Genomic DNA, 22,162 nt, shown 5'->3' on the forward strand with positions numbered 1-22,162 from the left:
TCTATATATCTAGACATATAGACATATACACAAACATGGCTAAGGTTCGTATCAGATTTGGGGTAGCATATTGATCATATTAAGGACAGGATATTGATAAATGAATCTTACGGTTGTTATGGCTTTGTATTCATCTATATATCTAGACATATAGACATATACACAAACATGGCTAAGGTTCGTATCAGATTTGGGGTAGCATATTGATCATATTAAGGACAGGATATTGATAAATGAATCTTACGGTTGTTATGGCTTTGTATTCCTGTCTTTCCTTTGCACCTACCAAAGCACCCCCAACCCCGTGATGATTCCATCCCTGGTGGAGAGCTCAGGAGGGAACTTTAGAAATGTCTCACTGCCTCCCTGTAGCCAGTCATAGCTTCCCAGTAAACCTCAGTGGATGATCTAATTATTTTGCATTTGGCTGCAGGGATATAGCCAAATGCTTTTCCAATCTCTTCCCATTGTCCACCAGGCACAGAATGGCTGGTGTCGGGTTGTGGCTGCAGTGGCTCATTACAGTAAATCTAGGGTTTGTGCAGGGCTAGCTCTAGCGTAGCTCCACAAGCTATTACACTAAGCTGAGCCATAAAGGGTGCTGGTCATAGTATGACAAATATTTGTGATCCAGTACATATATCTGTTCAGTAGTCTGACACCGTGATTTGCTTTTGACATTGTAAAGATATGAAGAGTCCTAGCAGACTACACATGGTTCTGGATTATTTACTGTATATGACTTTTTATATACCTGTTGCTGGGAACACATGAAGGTGCTACGACATCTTGTGTGTGGGCTTCCCACAGAGGTGGCCAGTATGAGAACAGAGTGCTTGACTGGCTAGGCCAGTTGGATCAATGATGCTTTTTCTTGATCTAAAACCCATTGTTGGCCTTGACTTGGACAGACTCATTGAATCAATGGGATGTGCCTACGTGCTGACCTATATGTAGATTGAATGGGTCTACTCTAGTTTATATTGTAGCACAATATAATTCAGGTCTTTAGGTTTTACCTTCCTTTGTTAACTTGGAGAAGTCTTAAACAGTTCTAAAAAAACCCCTTTCAGCCTTATTTTTGATGTTAAACTTTATTGACCTATGGCAACTATAGTTTTCTGAGCATTACCCCAGGCCCAGTTTACCTCAGGTGCAGCTCCAGCTGTGAGTAAAGGAAGTGAATGAGGGCCCTTCTTGCCACAATTTCTGCGTGACAATCGTTGACCACAAGGCCTTGGTCATTAAGATATTCTCCATTTATGCATTTGGTACCTGTAGTCAACACAATAACCTGAGCCTGCCGAATGTCCAAACCTATAGAAAGAATAAAATAAAGGGAAAAAAAGAAAGTCAAAAAAACACCACACACAAAATGAAGTTTTAGAATCACCTGAGAATGCTATATCGCAATTGCTGAAGCCCTTAAAGATTTTGCTTTCATGTAGCAGCAGAGAAATCCCTAATAGGGTGATTACCTAGCTCTTGGAATATGCAGCAATCTCATTTCTTAGTTCTGCTGGAATAATGCAAGGACCATTTCAGTCTGGACTGTTAATTCCCAGATAAAAGCCAGCCAGAAAGTTTACCTGTTAAATCAATAACTACATTGCAAGGAGATGTACATTCTGTATGGAGGTAATAAAAGAATCTCCTGCTGAACTGATAAATAGTAGCCTGGTGAGATGCTTTTTGGTGGTGGTTGTTGCTCTTTTTTATGACAGAAACATACATACACTCCCTGTAATGTAAGCTTTCATTTCTGTGACACTGAAGCACAAATAAAAGGGAAGAGACTTTTAGAGCTGCTCTTCTTTAGAAAATACAGACCTGGGTTTTCTTTTGCAGCTGGACCCCTAGTTTGAACATATTTGGAAATAATATTATGGGCTCTGAGCTCCTTTCAAGCTCTATTTTACTATCATCAGCTCACCTGCATCACCACAAACTCCACCATGCTCTCATAAATGCTGCTGTCTGTCTGTCTACTGATGACCATTTTGAACAATCTTGGCTTTTGTATATTACTGTCGTACTGTTATGGGAAAAGTAGGTGTGTTGTTAGTGTGTAAAACTCAGGAGTCGGCAAGATTTCCTAGGAGACTGGAGTAAAAGTCAGCTTCATGTTGTGTCTGACAACCCAAATGCCAGTTGCCAAGTCTGTTTCTTGTCTGCAAATGGTGTGGGAATTAACAGTCCGGATAACAGTTTTGGATAAAGAAGTAAGCTGATGGACCAATGATAAGTAAGTAGGGTAGACAGTTAAAAAATACATCCCCAAAAAGAGGATAAAGTAGAAAACCTCTCTGCATAAAATATGAATTTACTAATGTCTGTTTAGGTAGACTTTTTAAAAATAGTTTAACCAGATACATAATATAATCTCATCATAGTGGGTAAGACTGGTATCTACTCATTTTGATAGTTAGGTATTGACTCTTGATGGACAACTTCAAGCCGCCTTGCTATTTCATCTTGCTTCTTTCTTTAAACTGCACTTGTATTGAGCAGCCTTTCAAATGTAGGATTTCTTCAAAATGAGGTCTGCCCTTGAGAAAATTGGGCATGAGGACATCCTACAAAAAGTGGAATCTATATGCTATTGGGTTTAGTGATGAAGATATCTAAAGACATGGATGAAAGAGGAATATCAAGGTTCACTTGGAAAGACACTTACTGAGTATTGGTGGCCTTTTGTGGCACATCAGTAGACAACAAATGATAGCAACTTTACCTAGTTTGATGACCATGCTAAGGAATGGATGATAGATGATGGGAATAGTAGTCCCACACATTTGGTGAGCACCAGAATGACTGAACTTTGGATAAATTAATCAATGGATGTAATAATTAACTACAATCGGCCCTTCTTATCTATGGATTTCTTATACACGGATTCAAGTATCCACTGTTTGAAAATGTTCAAAAAAAGTATAAATTTCAAATATCAAACCTTGATTTCCCATTTTTTATAAGGGACATCATTTTGCTATGTCATTATATTTAACGGGACTTGAGCATACATGGATTTTGTTATCCATGGGGGACCCTGGAATCAAGCCCCAGCGTATAACAAGGGTCCACTGTACAACTTCTTACTATCACCTCACATTTCAAGGAATCGTGTATAACAATAACAAAACACCTGGTGGTTCTGTCTATAAAGAGACAAAATATTTTTTCCTTATTGGGATTCCTAGTTATCTCTGTTCCATGAAGCTCCAGGTGGATTATAATAATGAAGTGTACATTAAATTATCAGTTACAAGTATAAGAAAAATAACCAACTTACTGGAAACACTGATGTACTTATTATAGGCTTTTTAAAAAAAGACTCCCAAGAGTGTACCAACCCTGAAATTCTTAAAGTGTTTTTCTAAGAGGATCAGGCCCTGATTTTGGTTAATATACAAAAGAAAGAAGCTCAGCATTTTCACGGCAGTCACTAGGAATGTCAATCTCAAGTGTCTTATTTTGTCCAAATATGATGCACCACAGGAATTATTTATTTATCTGTAAAGTCGAAGGCTTTCATGGCCAGCATCCAGAGTTTTTTGTGGGTTTTTCGGGCTATGTGGCCATGTTCTAGCAGAGTTTCTTCTATTTATCTATTTGCTTATTAGTATTTTATATTAATGTTTCTTGAAAATTATTTTGAACAATGTCACTACGTTTTGAAAAGCAACACTACAATTCAAGTGCAGTAAACAATTATTACTTCTTACTTCTAAAGCATTGCTTTTGGGGGGTATCACTTTGAGGAATCTGTGGTCATTTTTGTATTTGTAAAGTGCTTCAAAAAGTAATTGAAGATTAATCTATCAATAAGACATCAGAGGAAGGCAATGGCAAACTCCTTCTGAACAAATCTTGCTGAGAAAACTCCATGATAGGTCCACTTTAACTGCCATTGCTCAATGCTATGAAATTCTGGGATCTGTAGTTTTCTGTGATATTTACTCTTCTGTATCAGGGAGCTCTGGTGCCACAACATACTACAAATCCCAGGATTCCATAGGATGGAGCCATGACAGCTCAACCCGTGTCAAACTGTTTTAATTCTATAGTGTGGCAGACAGTAGCCATAAATACTTCTATGATACAAGGAGCTGGAATGCCTGCTGTATGCATACATGCCTATTTTAAATTGAAATATGTCACAGATAAACTTTTAAAAATGTAATGCATGAATTAGCCCTCTGCCCCTTTTCTCTAACAGACATTTTCAGACTGTATAGATCACACACTCTGCAATGAACAGAGCCTACCTCTGTGCAACAATGTGTGAACAGATGCTTTACACATAACAAGGGACTTTTCCTTTTGATCAAAGTGTGAACTGAAGCACACAAGTCAAACTCTTGATTTGTAAACAGCAGAAACTGATTTGAGCCATAATAAGCTTTTGCGAGCAGTTGTTTTATTTTTCTTGCGGATGAAATGCACGACGTCACAACCTAAGTAAAGCCTAAGTAATTAAATAACCATTAAAGGGAATTAATCTCAGGAGACACAATGAGTTAAAATAACACACACATGACCATATACACAATAATTTCCTGTTTTTATCCAGCTTTAACCTACTTCTTTCAAAACCTTATTGTAAGACTGGGTGACTCCAGAAACACAATTACAAATAAAGCAGGAGAAATCACACATTATTCTTTGCCATAACCTTGGCACATGACCCACTTGTTTTAGAAAACCCTTTGGATAATTCTTTCCCCTCACAGTCTTGCATGAAATATTTGGAGAGGGGTGGGAGGAAGAAAGAATAGACCTGGGCATCATGTGTCAACAAATGAATAATGTTAAGGTTCATTAAGAAGATTAAGAAGCACTAACAACAGCATCCACTTTTTGATCAAGGTGGAAATATACAGTAGGAGAGGATGGAAGGGAGAATGTCTAGCATAAAAGCAAAACAAAAGAGAGGAATGTGACTTTCTTAGTTTTAGTGAGATTCCCAGTATCCTGGGTATACAACTGGCAGCATTTCTCCAAAGACTAAGGCCAAGGTCTTTGCCAACCAAGATTCTTGAACTGTAGATGCGTCTGGTACTAAATGCCAGATGCATACAAAGTATGTGCTTTAATAGTACATTATAGGACTCTCTTCATATATTTATCTGCTTGTGCCACAGTTATGACTCCAAATATACAGTGTGGCTGACCTCGCTAGTTTTAAGTCCCACCTCTAAAGAAACAATTTCACATCTGAACTGATATCCCTTATGACTGATAGGTACTCTTTGCATTTAAAACAAGGTATGTGTAACTGCAATAATCATACATTCTTCTCCAATTATGTGTACCTCCATTTTGCATTTCCTCCCTTGTTTCCTTTGTTTATTTTAAATTATAGCCCCTGTAGAATAGTGTAATGCCTGTTCTATATATAGGAAAAACAACAGAAACCAGAGCACATTCAGTGAAACCCCATGAGAGAAAATGAAGCCCTGTTCAGTCATTTGCTAAATTACTAAATGGGTGATAGGGCTGTGCATGTGAGCCCCATCCATAGACATCTTCAGCAGCATCATATATATTAATGCATTGAGCATGTAGGTCTTAATGAGGCCTTGCAACTATCTTTGGATGAATGTGGTTACAAAGCTCTTGTGGTCAGGAACCATGGCAGGATTCCAGACTATGTGAACTCTGTATCCACATTCAGCAGAATGTGGTTACAAAACCTGCTTCAGGCCCTTGAACTCAGTGTGTGAAGGTCTCCATTACTTCTAAGTGTTCTGAGACATTTGGGATTGGGTTTGCTTGCATGATAACTCCTGATCCTCTCTCTCAGCATTCTACGTATTCAGGTTAATGCCTATGCAAGGTTTGTATGTCAAGGTGTAGAAAATGGGCTTGGTGAAAATACATAATGTGTTCTGGTAAGAAAATTGTACTGTGGTTTTCTTCAGGGACAATGGATTAATGATACCTAGAAAGATCCCTGGTAATCGGTTTCCAAATTTCTTCCAATGGTCAGTTGTCCCTGGATTACATTTAGCATTATACTGTTAGAGATGCCTGTGAGTGTTTTTAATATATTGTCCCTGAAGAAAGCCACGATATAATTAGCTGGCCAGAACACATGTAGCTTTTCCAGGCAATTAAAAGACATTTTCTACATCTTGAAACTTATGTCTTCCACAAGGGATAGGGGATTGGAAAACAAAAAAATATGATATGAAAGAACTGGACAGACTAACAGCAATGCTAAATAAAAAAAAAGACATGGATAAATGGGAAAAAGAATGGAAACCAATGATAGATATAATAGAAGAATACTAACCGAATTAAGAAAAGAAAATTATAATAAAGTAAAATAAAGGGGAAAAGGAAACATTAGAAATTAGGTAATGGGATGTTGAGAAAGGGTGTTTTGGATATGGAATGCAAGTGTTATTTTCAAGTTGTTATTATGAGTTAAATTATAGAATGCAAATATTAAAAATATAATTATTTTGGAGATGTAAAAATGTTTATTAGTAGAATAATGAGACTAAAAAAAAAGCGGTGAAGAAAAGCTTTCAGAGAATGGAAAGAAGGAAGTCAATAAGAAGTTAAAGGGAAGAAAAGTAAGAAGTCCAACAAACAAAGAAAAAGAAGAAAAGTTATATGAATATAAACTATGTATAATATTCTTAGAGATGAAAGAAATGTATTGTTGAAACAAGAAATAAAAAATAAAGAAAAATTTCTTTTTTGTTTCTAATTGACTTTCTTTATAAAGCACCATGTTCATAGATATTGTTGTTGTTGATGATGATGAAATGATTTGCAAAGCCATACAAGCTGTTCTGAAGCAGAATCTCATTTTGCGAGTTAGATTTCCTTTTCTTGCAGAGCATTTGATTACAATGAATCCTGCCTAAAATCTTTCTGCTGCTAATACTCTAGTGAATAGTTCTGCAAATTGCAAATGTTTTCAGTTACTTGTAACCCAGCTTTGCAAACAGATTGTTATCAGCAATGCAAATGTTTTCAGCCTTGTAAATAACCCATTATCAGCAATGCAAATGTTATCAATCCCATGTAACCTAATTTGCTCTTTAGAAAGATGAACTGATGCTACTTGTCTGTTTTGCCTGGTGAAGAGATCTGTAAAACAAAGAAGCCTCTCTTTCTCTTTCTATCCTTCTCACTGTCTGCATGTAAACATTTATAGAACATTATTGTTACTTACAAGTTTTACTGATACAGTGCACTACAAACTGCAGTAGTTTTCAAAAAGATGGCTGAGTTAGTCCATCACAGCATAAAAAAGAAAATGGTGTGGGGGAAGGAATCTAGTAGAACATTTAACACTAGCTTACTTAATACTCTTCAGAGACGTTTTAGACTGTTATCAGCATATAAAGGAATCTTGTACCACCTTTGAAATTCATCATTGTGAATATCTCAGCAATCTTTTTTTAAAAGCAAGTTTCTAAATCTATGCCAACACGTTTGAAAATGTGATGCCATGTTTTATCTGCATCTATTTTAATGTTTTGGAAGTCACCTTAAGTTCTAGGACTGGGAAAAGATGGAGCATAAATAAAAGAAACAGCAGCCACAACAACAATGATGTTTACTTTGCCTAAAGAAATCTTAGGAGATATGGGTGGAGATGGTTATAGTGATGGTGATTGTAAGGCAGGCTAGGTCTTGTGTCTGTAATCGAATTCAGAGCCCTGTGGTGGGACGGGAGGATCACATATGATCCAGTGAACTCACTGGAGGAAAGGCTTATTATTCCATTCTATTATGAATAGAATAAGTAGACAAGCAAGACAAAAAAAAGCACTAAGTGGCTTATGTTTGAACAAAACTGGGTTTCTGATATTTAACTTTCACTCCCCACACCTCTGAATTTTCTGCCTTCACTTCCCTGCTCCAGCTGCATATAAACTATCTGCTCCACATGATGAGCCCCTCATGTGCAGTCATGTATATATGGGCTGCTGTTGCATGCACAGAACTGTGGACTGGAACTCCGATCCAACATTGGCATTAGAAAGCCGATTCAAGCAAGACATCTCTGACCTTGTGAATTAACACAAGGCAACAGAGGAAATCAAAGGGGCAAGCAAGCAGAGCAGTGTCTCGCCCCACAAATCCAGTGTGAATTAAGTCAACAGGGATTAGAGTTGGCACAGTGGAAACTGGAGAGGGCTCTTGTACTTTTAATTGTTTTCTAGAAGAAGAAATTTCAGCAGATGTTGCTTGTTTCCTGGATTGCATCTACACTACAGAAATAATCCACTCTAACTGTCATGGCTCAATGCTATGGAATTCTGGGATTTGTAGTTTTAAAGACATTTAGCCGTCTCTAGAGAGAGCAATGATGAAAATCAAAGTAGTAAAACAAAACAAAAACATTGAAACAACTTGGAATATCTACCTGTCTTAACAAAACAAAACAAGACAGCTAGAAATAACAAGAGTGTAAAGTTACTGTGAATTATTCAAAAGGTACAATTTAATGTAATTTTCAGTACCCATTCATATCCACTTGGTAGTCAATAATCTGTTCTCCTTTATTTGTTTCTTATTTAGCAGCTGTGCATGTACATATGCATTTGAATTCAGATCTTAAGGACCTGTATGATCATATCACTCATTCTATTCATGCACTGTGTTCACTCATTCAGTTCTCAAAGCCCAGAATTGCCCTCGTCCAACAATTCAGGTCATTTCTGTGTAATTCTTTTCCACCACGATCAGTATAGTGTCAGTCAGAATATCCCATTTCAAAGGTATAAAACAGAGAGGAAAGCTATTTTGAGGGTATGCAGATGAAAATAAAATTTAAAAGCTCCCAATCTGAGAAATAAGACCTGTAAACAGGAATGTAGTCAGGATGACTGGAGTGGTGATGGTGGAGACTAGCAAAGCTCGAAGGGCAGGGCAGCAGGGTGTTGTGTGTCCCATTCTCTTGTTCCTACCATGGGAGGAGAAAGAGGGGAGAACAAGGAACATGGCGGTGGGAGCTGTTAGAACCACCATGGGTGGTGGGACACCAGCTTTTGAGTAGGGTTTATGGTGGCTACAAGGGGGCATTTTTACATCTTGCTCCTGGGCTGCCACCCTCTGAGCTACATCCCCGCAATTTAGCAAGCAACATGATTTACTTCTTGATAAGCAAGTTTAGGATTGCATCCTAACTCAAATCAATCATATGATACTTCATATTTAGTTCATGTGTGATAAATATCACAGCATACTTCTGTTTGAAGTTTACTCAGCAGGTGGTTCACCTGCTCAGTAACAGAGGCATCTGGCTTTTCAATATCACTTCCAACACTACCCTGTTTTCACCCTGCTTGTGAATAAAATCAATAGAAGCATATTTTTTAAAAGTTGTATCTGCTTCCTTTCGCTGTCATTATGCCCAGTTTGGCAGGTCAATTATCCTTGCCAATATAACTGTCCATATTGTGGGGTGTTTCCCTGGTACATCATTGGAATCATTCCATCATTTCATTGCTAAAAGCACTATTACATAAAAACAGTACTATAAGAAGAAAAGCAAACATTTCCTTAGATGAAATTTGGGCATTCTGGTCACTAAAGACTGATAACAGCATACGCTCCAACCAAGTGCCCCACTTAATCCTTTGCCATCCCACTTTTTCATCTGATTTTAAAATATCCCAGTTTCTCTCTCCTTTTCCCACTTGCTATCTTGACCACACTCTGATTGTTCCTCTTTTCACCTATGAAATGTTGGAAGGTATGTAATATCTTTCTCAAGAGTGGAAATATAACTTTTTGGACTACAACCACCAGAATCTCCCCCCCATACTAAGTTAACATTTTCAAGCGATGATCTTTCTTTACTACAGAGCCGGATTCCTCTGCCCCATCACACAATGATCAAAGCAGACACAGCTTCTTGGAAGCATGGCAGAGGGGCAAAATATTGTGCCAAGTCAGCCTGCTCCCCACAAGGGTTACATTCCCCCCTTTCTTGATCACTGAGGGGAGTAAATGTAATGGGCCATAGAAATTAGAAGTGGGAAAGTCTGCTAAGTCATCACATCCATGCCTCTCCAAGTGCCCAATTGCTCCCAACAGTACACTCAGGCGTGCCTATATTTTCCAAATCGAGATTTAAATTTTTTTTTAGTACTGGGGCTTTCAGCACTTCCTCCAGCCAACCCTTCCCTTCTAAACAGCCTTTGTTACGTCTAATACTTTTCTTCTTTGTCATTTTCAGTCTCCTATTTCCCTGCTTTTGATTTGATTTTAGTGCCTTTTATTACCACAATACAAATTGCCTGAAATGATTCCTAACTCTTTCCTGCTCTCTATTCTGACCTTACACTTTTCAGAAGCTGGTAGACAGGTTTTCTTATTTGCTTTGTTATCAACTAGAGTAGCTGTACATATTTAATTATTTCAATCCCACTCCTTTCCATGCCCCCAAATGTTTAATCATTTCTGTTGCAGCTCTGATTTACAGCCAGTTTCTCAGCATGAGACCTGGAGGTGGTCCATGATCCTAAGGATCATAAACCCTAGTTAGGAATCAGATGATGTGGATAGGGTTTTTTGTGGAAGCGGATAGAAAATTCAATGCTATTTTGGCACCTTATCTGACATGAATGGAATGCCCAGGAACAGAGTGTCTCAGACTAACAGATATGAAAGACCAGCTATTTTCTTCTTCCCCAGTGTGCCAGTGTGCAATCGAATTCAATTTCCCATTGACCACAACTGTTTTTTTCCCCCTGGAAATTTACGAAGGCCAATGGTTTGGGCACATTGAGTAGCCCTACTCTAGAATGCAAGGGTAAGGGAAAGCTTCACAGGTCACTGTGTCATCTTTGCTTCTCCATTAATTTTCAGGGCTAAAGGGGCCCCTCCAAATAAAACTGGTTACGTCCAAGTTTTGTTTTGTTTTTAAACAAAAATCTATTTTCATTGATTAAATGGTTTTGGGCTTTTGTTCATTTGCTTCTCTTTTATGTTTTTGTCTGGTTTTGCTAAGACAAGATGTGTGAAGGCAAATATTTATAGAATCATATCACTGAATCATATCTTTCAAAGGAGCACAGTTTTTCCATTTGAGAGGCATTCAAAAATGAGGGGTTATTTATTTATTTATTTATTTATTTATTATTTTTGCTGTATTGCTTATGGAGCTACAATAGTAGTGGGGGGCATGATTCTCATGCACAACAAAGGGGGAATTGATCGCTTGAGGGTGCTTTTCATTGTGCATTGATTGATTCAATTATGGAGACCCCAGCCCTGAGTTTGCAAGACCTCAGCAGGGTAGTTTTTGACAGGGGATGCATCTGCACAGCAGATTTGATGCCCTAATCTCGATTAGACTGCACCTGCTATTTTTGCTTCAGAATGGCCCTGTGTAGGTTGGCCTTAAAGGCTGGCTTGGGGGCATAGCTGGGGCGTAGTGTCCACATGATGCATGCTCCAACTCTGCCCCCAGGGTAGCGTGACACCATGTGCCACTCCACACGGTGGGCAGTGTCATGGTGCTCCTCTGGCACTGTGTCCCCATGACGCAGTGCTGAAAGAGCGGCATAAAGCCGTAGCTATCTCACCCTGCAAAGACCAGATCGGGGCTGTGGCGTGTGGTTGCTGTGTCCCTGATCTGGTTGTAAAAGGGGCAGCTGGAGGCTGCCCCTTGGAGGCTGTCTCCACAGCTCCAAATATGATCTTCTATTATTTATTTATTTTATGCCAATAAAATTTGCAGGATGGAAACAGTCTTGGGAACCGTTAAACCCTCCTTCCTGCCACACTTGAGTATCCTGTAATTGCTCTTAAACAAGAGTAGGGAAATGAGGTCCTGGCATAACACCTGGACCCACTAGATCTGAGATGCTAACTATGCCATGCTACTAAAAACAACAACACATATTCTGTATTCAGAAAGTGCCTACATATATACATGTATATATACATGAGAGAACCTCTGAGAGTTAAGAGCTGTAAGACTAATTTGTTTGTTTATTTGTTAAGGACTGAACACTGAGAATGGTATGAGTTGCCATATTTAGTCAATTGCAACAAAGCCAACAAAAGGTTCCAAATACATTAAAAACTAGCACATTTAGTGAGCACTAAGCTTTCCTGGGCTTTGTGAGGTTTGTGTTCCTTCAATTTAGTGCAGAAAGCAGTTCACATTGACAGATCCTCAGCTCCTCTGGAAGATGAAAACCTCAATTACAATCAACCCTCCTAAGTCACGGATCTGAGATTTGCAACTTTGAATATCCATGGAGGTGTGACCTTCACTATTATCAATGACATGCACACCCAGGCTGCGCACATGGGGGCATGTCCCATTCAAGCCTCTGTTTTCATGGGGGGGGGGGGTCTGGAACGGATCTCCTGCGAAAACGGAGGGCCAACTGTATTCATTTTCCCCCACTTTATTCAACTGTTTTTAAAATGTCCCAGTTTCTGTCTCTTCCTCACACTCCTTCCTTTGTCCTCAGCTTACTTTAATTGCTACAAGGTAAGTACAAAAGTACTTCTCACTCAGTTAGCTCAGCAAAAAAGAGAGGAGTTGGTAGAATCCTGTCTCCCCAGTAGAAGCAAGCAAAAGCAAATTGTTGCAGTCTCATGAATAGCTTTTGGCATCTTGACTACACACTAATATTGCTTGGCCATACGTGTCTGGATTTTATGTGTGAAATGTTGAAGGATATATCTTTACTCAATGCTCTTCTGAAGGTGGATATATATGCGAGATGCATCTATGTAGAGTAATGCATATCCATAGCAATGTATGCATGCAACATACACAGGCTGACAAATATGTACATTATTATGCTGATTTATGTCACATGCATGCTTGACTGCTGTATTGATGTTCCTTCAGATGGCATCTTGTATCCTTTTCACTGTGGGTCTATTGTGTCAGTCAGCTCATACACTTTGCCAGCTTCCAACCTGGTGAGTAAATTAATGCCTACAAATTAAATGCCCATCAATATTCTTGATTACCTTTAGGTGTCATGTATTCTGAATCTTAAAATGACTAAAAGGATCCATAGGAGTCATATCACCAACTTTTACTTTTCTCCTGCTACCTCACTTAGCAATTATTAAGATCCATTTCATGAGATATGGGCCATAATTTGCCATCTTTTATCACAGCATGAAATTGCTGTTTAGAGCCCCTTTTGTCCACTTCATCTTTATTTCATATAAGATAACTGAAAAGGCCTCCCTGCTTGCTTTTAAGATCAAAGTGATTGTCAGCTTTGTAAAAAAAGGGAAAGAAAAAAATGAACTCAGAGGCAAAGAAAAGAAATCAATGTATATTGCTCTTCTGTGAGTTTCCTCGCCTCCTCCTCGGAAGAAGACCAAACTTCTTAGATTATGTATTTTGAAGAGTAAAGAGGACAGAAACGTTTCTATCTATATTTAAACTGTCAAGATGGATCAAGTTCAAATGGGAGAAATACTGCTTAAATACCATCCTCTGCTCATTCAGTGTAAGCATGGATGGCTTTTTCCCCACCCTCTTTCCACCTCCTGAAAGGAGGACTTTGAAAATGAATAGATTATCCATAGAATGTGTGACAGGGAATCTTTTTTTTTCTGGTGAAGAGGAAATATGATATAACAAAACATTAAAGAAGGGGCAGGGAATATTTTTCATATGAAGGAGTGTTGACCCATGTGGGAAAAATCAGTTCTGGGGAAACAACTCATGATGGACAGAGCCAAGACCAAAATGGGCAAAACCAAAGCTAAAGACGTGCAGAGTTCCAAGCTTTGAACACAAGCATACTTAGTTGGCAAAGCATCTGACAATGAAGCAACTCTTTACAAAGTCTTTTTATGTCCAGGTAGCATTCCCCCCTCCCCCCCATTTCTTCCTCATCTTCTGTCTAGATGGAAGATTTTAGCAGCATTTAGAGCACAGTGAAGTGGAGCTGGAGGAACACAGAATTTTGGTACTGAGTTGCAGCACCATGTCTGTAGCAAACAATGAAGCAAAGCTTATACTAGGAAACAATGGGATTCTACTCTGTAGCAAAGTGTGCCTGCCTAGTTCCGATTTGGAAAAAATGGAAATGGAAAATGGAAAAAAAGCTTCTGATTTGGGAAAAATGGCCATGGAAGTTACTTACAGGGCCTGAATTCAACACTGGAGGCAATGGGAAGCCATTTTGAGGGGAGGTCCATGCAATAAAATCAGCCTAACTTCTGAATTTGGCTCAAATTCAGAAGAGATAAATCGGGCACCAGAAGGGGCGTGATAAAGTTCATAGAAGCTATATTCTAATCTAGCTAGTAAATAGTTCAGATAGAAGAGTAATCTTTATCCCACCATCTTTCGAAAGAAAGTAGAGAAAAGTGGGAGATGGAAAACACCAACAATACAATTGAAAATCTTGAGAGAGAATGTCTGTTAGTCCCAAAGGGGGAGTGACCTAAATCACATGGTTAGTTTGAATGAGAGAGGGAGAGAGAGAGAGAGAGAGAGAGAGAGAGAGAGTTCTCATGCAGGAAATCCCTATCTATATCTAAGGAGAGGGAAAGAGAATGCAAAAAATCTTCCACCACTAAGGCTTTGAGTGCAGCCCTGGCAGCAAATGATAAGGCACATGCCCAAGGTCCAGCCCAGCTAAGTGCAAGATGCTCACTTATGGAAAGTTGGCTGCCAGGAATTAGCTAGCTGCAAAAACTACATACACAGCAATGTACTGAACAGCTTCAGTCTATGAGGAACTAGTCATTGTGATTAATTCATACACACATATGCACAAGTGAACAGTTTTTCCTTTGGAATAGGTTATCTTAGATAATAAGATAACTCCAATACTTTTTCTTTCTGGGTCTTCTATACAATACTCCAGTTATTCCCGAGCATATCTGATCCATGACCATTCCATCTTTACAGTTTGGAGAATCTTGACAGTATTGGAGATCTTATCATCCACAGCAGGGAGAAAAGCACATTTGCTTATGGCTTTTTGACTTGGAATCTCATAAAAGCTGGCTGCATTTATTTTCAGCTACCACTTTTGCCAAGCCCTCATGTCACATGCAAAAAATCTCAGCAGAGAGGAGCAGGGTCAGTGTTTTCCACCATGCTCAGTCAGATGTGGTGCAATTCTCTTTGCTATTGTCATTAGGAAAGGCTTGAAGCTAAGGCATCTGATTTTCTTCAAAGCCTAGGATGAAACATGAGATAAGAGCCCATTCTTCCCTTTAAATTTCTCTGAACATGCCTGACAATTTGCAGGGTGAGTTCATGTCCTACACATGGGAAAAAATCCTGGGGATCATATCCTTCTCTTGAATTTTTTCAGAACTTACAAGAGAGAATGAAGTGTCTCACACTATATTAGTTATTCAGAGTGGAGAGCAGCAGTGGCTACTAGAGCTAAGTTTATAGAGAATAAATTTCAATATTCTCTTTGTGTTCTATGTATGTACTTCCCTTGGTATCTCCCCCAAACCTTGAGGGATATGGGATTGTTAAAATGACAGAAAATTGAACCAGTTGCCAAGACAGTGTAATGTGATGTTGATGTATAAAATGCTGAACAAGCTTATGATGGAGGAGAGAAGCCAGTTCTCCTTCCCATGTGCAGGGACATGTTTTTTTACTTATGTGTGGGAGAGTCTGCAACTAGAGAGCAGGTGAGTACCTTTCTGGACCTCTGTCTCTGAGGTTGTCCTAAGGCAGGATGGTCATTGACAATATAGACAGTATAGATTCTTATCTAGATGGTCCACTGTGGTCCTTATAAATGTGTGGTTCTCTAATTTGCCGTGTATTGTGGGTGGGTGAGGGAGATTGAGATGTCCTTCATTATCTCCTAGCCTTACAGTGATTCGGTGCTGTCTGGTGATCTCGTCTGAGCCCATAGCAGTTAACATATTGCACAGCCTGAGTCTACAGCATAATGCCAGTTTGTTCCAGATAATTTAGCAAGCCCCTTCTGAATATGCATTGGCTACCTCCTGCCTTTTCTGAAAAATTGTCTGTCAAACTCTAAACATATGCATATGAGATAACAGCCTGTGTTTGATCCATGATTTGCTGCTTTTGTAGTTTTTTCAGTTGAAGTAAAACGGCATGTAGGAAACAAAACACCTGGGATGGGATCATATTAATGCATGCAATTTTGGAGCTTTATGACAATCACCACTGCTGCTAAGCCATTAAAAGTGGAAATATAACTGTCTTCATATTAGACTGTTAACTTTAGACTTTCTTAGCTCTCTATTTTGCTGTTTTTATGTGCCTTCAAGTCATTTCCAACTTATGGCGACCCTAAGGCAAACCTATCATGGGGTTTTCTTGGCAAGATGTGTTCAGAGGGGGGTTGCCACTGATTTCCTCTAAGCCTGGAAAAATGTGACCTGCAAGATCACCCAATTGGGTTTCCACAGCTGAACAGGGATTTGAATTCTCAAAGTCCTATACTAGCACTATGCTGCCTCAGATTTCTGTTATTCCTGTGTATATGCTTTTCCTTGGCAACTAAAGTGGTCAGGTTTGATGCTGCCATAAAATTATTTAGGATGCTGAGATCAAAAGGACCTTGTAAAGTGTTCCAATGAAGGAACCATTGGAATAAAGTGTTTCCAAACGAGCTCTGTAATGTAAGACAGTGTGCTGTGGGGGAGAATCCTATCTTCACACATAAACACTGATGGGATCTGTGTTGGCAGTAACTGGCCCAAACTCTTTGGTTTTAGGAAAGAGTGCAGACAAATAGATTGCCACTGTGTAGAATGGGAAATCAATAAGTGTTAATAGATCTCTTTTATTGAAATGATTTAGCTTTTATGATCAAACAAATAGGGCAAGGGGATGGAAAAAGAATGTAAGAAGACAGAATAAGGGAGGGAATTATTGGTGGAATTAGGAAGTTAATTATATGTGTAGCTGTTGTAAGAATGGAAAGATGGAATGAATGGGAGGGGAGTTGATTGTATGGTTGACAGACATATTGTATACTTGATTTTTTTTTGTTATAAACCTGATTTTTTTTTAAAAAAAGACCATTCCTTTAACCTTTTGATTAAAAGCTGAAGTGGATTCACCATCTCACTGGCATGAAAACCACCATCCCCCATCATGCAGGGGATTTTTTTCCTCCTTCATAACAATCCACTGTCGTAGATCAGGCTGAGTGATATCACTACAGAGTTTAGAAGAGTTATGGTTTAGGAATACAACTCCCAGCTGGCATGGTTCCTGGTCTTGTTGGTTGGGGATTCTGGGAGCTACTGTCTAAAAACATAACTTTTTCAACCTCTGTGTTATTGTGTTTGTTCAAGACATTTATATCATGCTGTTCTGCCAAAATATAAAAGATGGTACAGGATAGATCTGCCCCAGGGAAGAAACTTCATAGCTCCTGGGGTTTTGAGCTTACATCCGAATCTAGTATTCTAGCTAGTGTACCAGTTCCATACTGAGTCTCAGAACAGTGTGACAATTTTTAAAAAGTTATTCTCCCAAAATAGTCCCAAAGTCCCAAATAGACAAATAAACATTACTTCTTGCCTTCGTGACCAGTATAAACAATGAGTTACCTTCCATCATAAGAACATAAAAAACAAAATTACAGGATAGCAAAGCAAAGCAACATGAAACAAAGTTGAGGCTTACCTCTGGTCATTACAATTCCTGCCAGGGATTTGTGATGTGCATGGATGGCAGCACAGTTCTCTGTCACCTCTTGAAACTTCTGTGTAATTATTCGATGCACGGAATCAGCAAATTCCTAAAAAGAAACAACCAGAAAGCATTCTTTCACTCTGTTGGATTGAGGTGAAGGTCTGTGCCTGACTGTTTCATACCCTATTTGCCAATTTTCAGAATGCCTTTTGTCATTGACTGTATCCAGGCCACAGCAGATATAATGACATCGTTTTAGACTACATTGCAACCCTGTGTTCCCACTGAGATGATTCGTCTAGCCTTTTCTACTACAGCAAGTCCCTGTAGATATTCATGAGACCACACAGACTTTATCTGGCCATAGTGTCACACAAGGAGAAGGGAGGGAAGTGTGTGGTCCCTCAGATGTTGTTGAAGTACATTGCCCAGCATTCCTTCTTATAAGGGATGCTAAAAATCATTTTTTCCAAGTCCCAAATGGTGGTTGAGAACAGGTTTTTCATCCTGAACCTTTGAGAAACTCAGGAATCTCTCCCCCCCCCCCCCCCCCCCCCCACAAACCTTTCCATAAAAACCATGGAGCTTGCCCTGAGAACTATACAGCCTTCTGAGAAAAGTTGTAGTTTTCTGGAAACCATGCAACATCTCCTGAGAACTATGCAGCCTTCCCTGAAAAATGTGCAGTTTTGGTGTGGAAATGAAATTGCTCAACATTTAAATTGTGGGGTTTGTGCAAAACAAACAAACAAACAAACCCATTTTCAGGCAGTCACATACATGTTTTGTGCAAGATTGCTGGAGTGGCATTTATGTAGAAAACAGCAATGTTGAACAACAGAAATGTTACACAAAATCTAGAAATCTTGCATAAAAATAGGCACGTGGTTTTGTTGGATCACATTACTGTTTTCAGCGCAACATTTCTGTTTTGAAGATTTCGGTTGTGTAATATTTCTGTTTTCTACACACACACACAAAAATCTTGGCATGCTATTTTTCTTCAGAGGACTGGTAAATCCAAATTCAACCCCAGTCAAGAAATTGACAAATTTCTGTTCCATCCCTACTCTGCACAGGGTATGATTAGCTGATGGGACTTGCAGTCTAACACCATTGGGAGGGATGTGTAATTCTCAGCTTGCTTTAGCATGTGGAGTCAAGATGCTGTCTGCCTCTCTCTTTATGAACTCCTGCAATACTTAAAAATAGGGGAGCAGGCCTACTCCAAGTGCCTTCAAAACAAGAATACAAAATGGAAATAAATAAAGTAAAATATAAACAGGGCTCTTATTTCTGTTGCATCAAGGCTCTTAGTTAAATTATGAAGTTGTTCCTCTTGCTTTTTTTCCTGGAAAAGATATACATTAGTCTGTTTATAGAGGGTATTTGGCTTTGGGTAGTCATCTATGCATCACCAAAAGAGAAGAAATACACCACCAAAAGAGGATAACAAGCACTGCATATAGTTTGCAGATAACCATTTACATGACAAGAAGTTAATTAATATTTTTTTGGGGGGGATTACTATATATTAGGAAAAAATACATTGGCTATAATGCACCACGAAAAAGGCTATAATGAGGTAACATATATGGCTACTCTGTCTGCTGTCTAAGAGCTAACTATTGATGGGAAACTTCAAAGCCCCAGCTATTCTCTCTGTTTACAGGTCTTTATCTTTAAATCAGACATGAACTTGACAGCCCGCCAAACAGAGGATGCTTTCAGATGCAAGACTGTCATTTGTAAACTAGGACACATGACCACTCAATTTGTTTGCTGAGATTTCCTGCATTCATCATTCAGAGAAAAAATAGAAACATGTCACCAGATGCTGGGGGAAAAAAAACAACACCTCTTAACACTAAAAAATTTGTTCACTAAAAAGCCTGACATGTTTTGAACTGAGGATACCCCTAAGGCCTTTTTTTAAAAAAAAAATTCATAGCAAAACTGATAACATTCAAGGGCATGTAAATGTATCTGGGTTCATCTATGTATCTGGGCTGCAATCCCTTTCCTTTTAGCCTAGGTACATCTTGAATGTTATCTGTTTTCCTACTATCTGGTCATAAGATATAAAACAACCCTTCAGCCTTTCCCCCCAGCCTGCTTTTATTCTGCCAGTAAATGCAATTGGAAAATATAATGATATTCTTATGTAATTGATTGTCATGCATTTACACTCTTGAAAATTTTCCTATGCCCCTAAGGGTGTTAAGAGTATCCACAAGCTGAAATATGTCAGACTTTCGGACTTTTTAGCTAAGATAATACAATCAGTTCAGCATCCTGAGTTGTCTCTCCCTTTCTCTTCTTGTGCATTTCATTTGAGGTTCCCTAGTTTTTGTTCTTTTTGGTGTGCATTAATTGTTACATTCTTTGTGCTTTAAAAGCGACTGCTGGATCTGATAGCGAAGATCTCATACCAAAACATGCCAGGCACAACACTCTGCATACACAATTCTGTCCTTCTTCCTGTTGGCAGCTCTTAAACCATTGTAAGGGGCACTGCCTTGGACATTTACTGACAGGCCGAGAGGGAGGTGGAAGCTGACATCCCAGTTCCAGTTTTGTGGAATAGGAATAAGGTCAGTCTCCTGGGTCTCCAGTGATGTTGCAGCCTCATTTCTCTTTCCTGGGTTGCAGGAAGGCAACAGGGGGAGACACTGCCTGGTTGCCTCTCTTCTTCCTCCCAGCCACTAAACAGCCATGAGATGATGGGAGTAACCCTGGGATTTGAAGAGTGACTTAAATATTGGTCCAGACATTGTAATAAATAGCTCTTTGTGCACAAAGATGTGTTGGTTTAAAGGACAGAATGAGTAATTAAAATATTTTTTCCTTCTGCAGAAACATCTTTGAAAACTATGGCCTGTTACAGACTGCCAAAATAAAGCTGCTTCGGGTCTCTTTGGAGGTATGCTATTTAAATGATGCATGGGTCCTAAGAGTCCGGAGGTCGCGCCAAAGCCACACTCCATTCCTAAGCACTGGAGTGCAGCTTTGGTGCAGCTTCCGGATTCTTAGGATGCATGCATCATTTAAACAGCATACCTCCAAAGAGACCTGAAGCAGCTTTATTTTGGCAGTCTGTAACAGGCCTATAGTTTTTAAAGATGTCTTCACAAGGAAGAGAAACTCACCTTTCCCCTCTCCTTCTCCACAGCCATGTAGTGGACAGCAGGAGAGGGTGCTGGGCCCAGAAGTGTGTGGCAGATCATGTACTGATAGTGATGGATGACCCTGGCTCAGCTATACCCCTTGGTTTCCTCCTACTGGCATAGCCATGGAGTGGTTGGTAGAAGGGAGTAGGGACAACCAAGCAAGCTATGACAGTGTCGACAGGTGATCCTCCTTGGTCAGCTACTCCCATTAGGACTAGACTGGCAATGGTTTCCCAGAGAAATTTTTCATCTGCTGCCTCCAGACTGTGGAGTGATTTTCCCGAGGAGATATGACAGCTGAAAAAGCCGAGTGCTTTTAAAACAGCATTAAAGACATATCTCTTCTGGCAGGCCTATCCAGTCAATTTTAAATCATGATTTTTTAATTGAATATGCACTCTTATTTAATATGCATGTGGGTCTATATTTTTTAATTGTTTTGTGTTTTAATATGTTGTGGCCCTGGGGAGCTGATAAAGAAATCCTCATCCTCATCAAGTCCATGTCGTAGTCAGAGGGAGAGGAAAAGTGGGAGTAAGGAGGATCATGCACCAATGCTATAATAGCTGGTGAGGGACAAGCTTCACTCAGCTATCTCTCCCACCCCTCCCACTGGCACGTCCATGTTGATGGCAGAAGGGGGTGAAGAGCAGCCAAGTGAGGAGGATTGTTTTTGATGGCTATCAGAACCAATAATGGACAAGACTTGCTTGATATTCCACCATGAGGAAGCAGAGAGTGGTCAGTAAGCAGTCATGCAAGGAGGATTACCCAATGACGTGTATTATAGCTGGTGCATGATGAAGCAGGCATCCCCTGGTTCCTCTGGAGGTCTTGGAGGATAATGTTGTCATTGTTCCCAAGCTAACTAGGCAGCAATGATATCCCTTACACCCTCTGGCCTGTCACTGTATGGGCATGCTGTACATAAAACAAGGCAAGCAGATGAACTCCCCCCTACAAAGCACATACTTTAATTCCCATGCTAAAATTTGATTTGGTATTCGCAACTAGTCACATATGGCCTACTCAAAGGCAGTAAAGTCCCTGGAGGAATGGTGAATTCTACATTTATCAAGTGGAAGATGGGGATGATATTTTTGAATGCTCCCCATGTTAAAAACATGCACATACACATATATAATGATTACCTGCACATATTAAAGAAGTGGAAAGGATCAGAACTTCCCTGTAATGTTAGTTTTCTTTAAACTCTCAGAGTACTTTTTTGTGTGAAGAAACATTTAAAAATGTGTCATACCCATATCCCCATTGTCTGACACAATATAGTCCACTGTATCATCACAGGATCTGACCTCAGCCTGCAGCCCTAGTCTTCTGATCAGCATTTCAGAACTGTTATATAAACTAC

General features: G+C 39.4%; 1 protein-coding gene across 2 annotated transcripts in view; it reads right to left on the minus strand.

Annotated features, from left to right (window-relative positions):
* The window catches only part of ADARB2 (adenosine deaminase RNA specific B2 (inactive)), a 453,219-nt gene that overhangs the window by 71,020 nt on the left and 360,037 nt on the right, over nt 1-22,162 (minus strand). For both annotated transcript variants that reach the window (XM_042477284.1, XM_042477283.1), the window contains 2 exons: nt 17,612-17,726; nt 1,149-1,317 (listed from right to left, as the gene is read on the minus strand). In XM_042477284.1, the coding sequence (XP_042333218.1) occupies nt 1,149-1,317; nt 17,612-17,726 (284 nt within the window). The remainder of the gene's footprint in view (nt 1-1,148; nt 1,318-17,611; nt 17,727-22,162) is intronic.

Source organism: Sceloporus undulatus, chromosome 6, assembly GCF_019175285.1.
Source record: "Sceloporus undulatus isolate JIND9_A2432 ecotype Alabama chromosome 6, SceUnd_v1.1, whole genome shotgun sequence".
Taxonomy (NCBI): Eukaryota; Metazoa; Chordata; class Lepidosauria; order Squamata; family Phrynosomatidae; genus Sceloporus; species Sceloporus undulatus.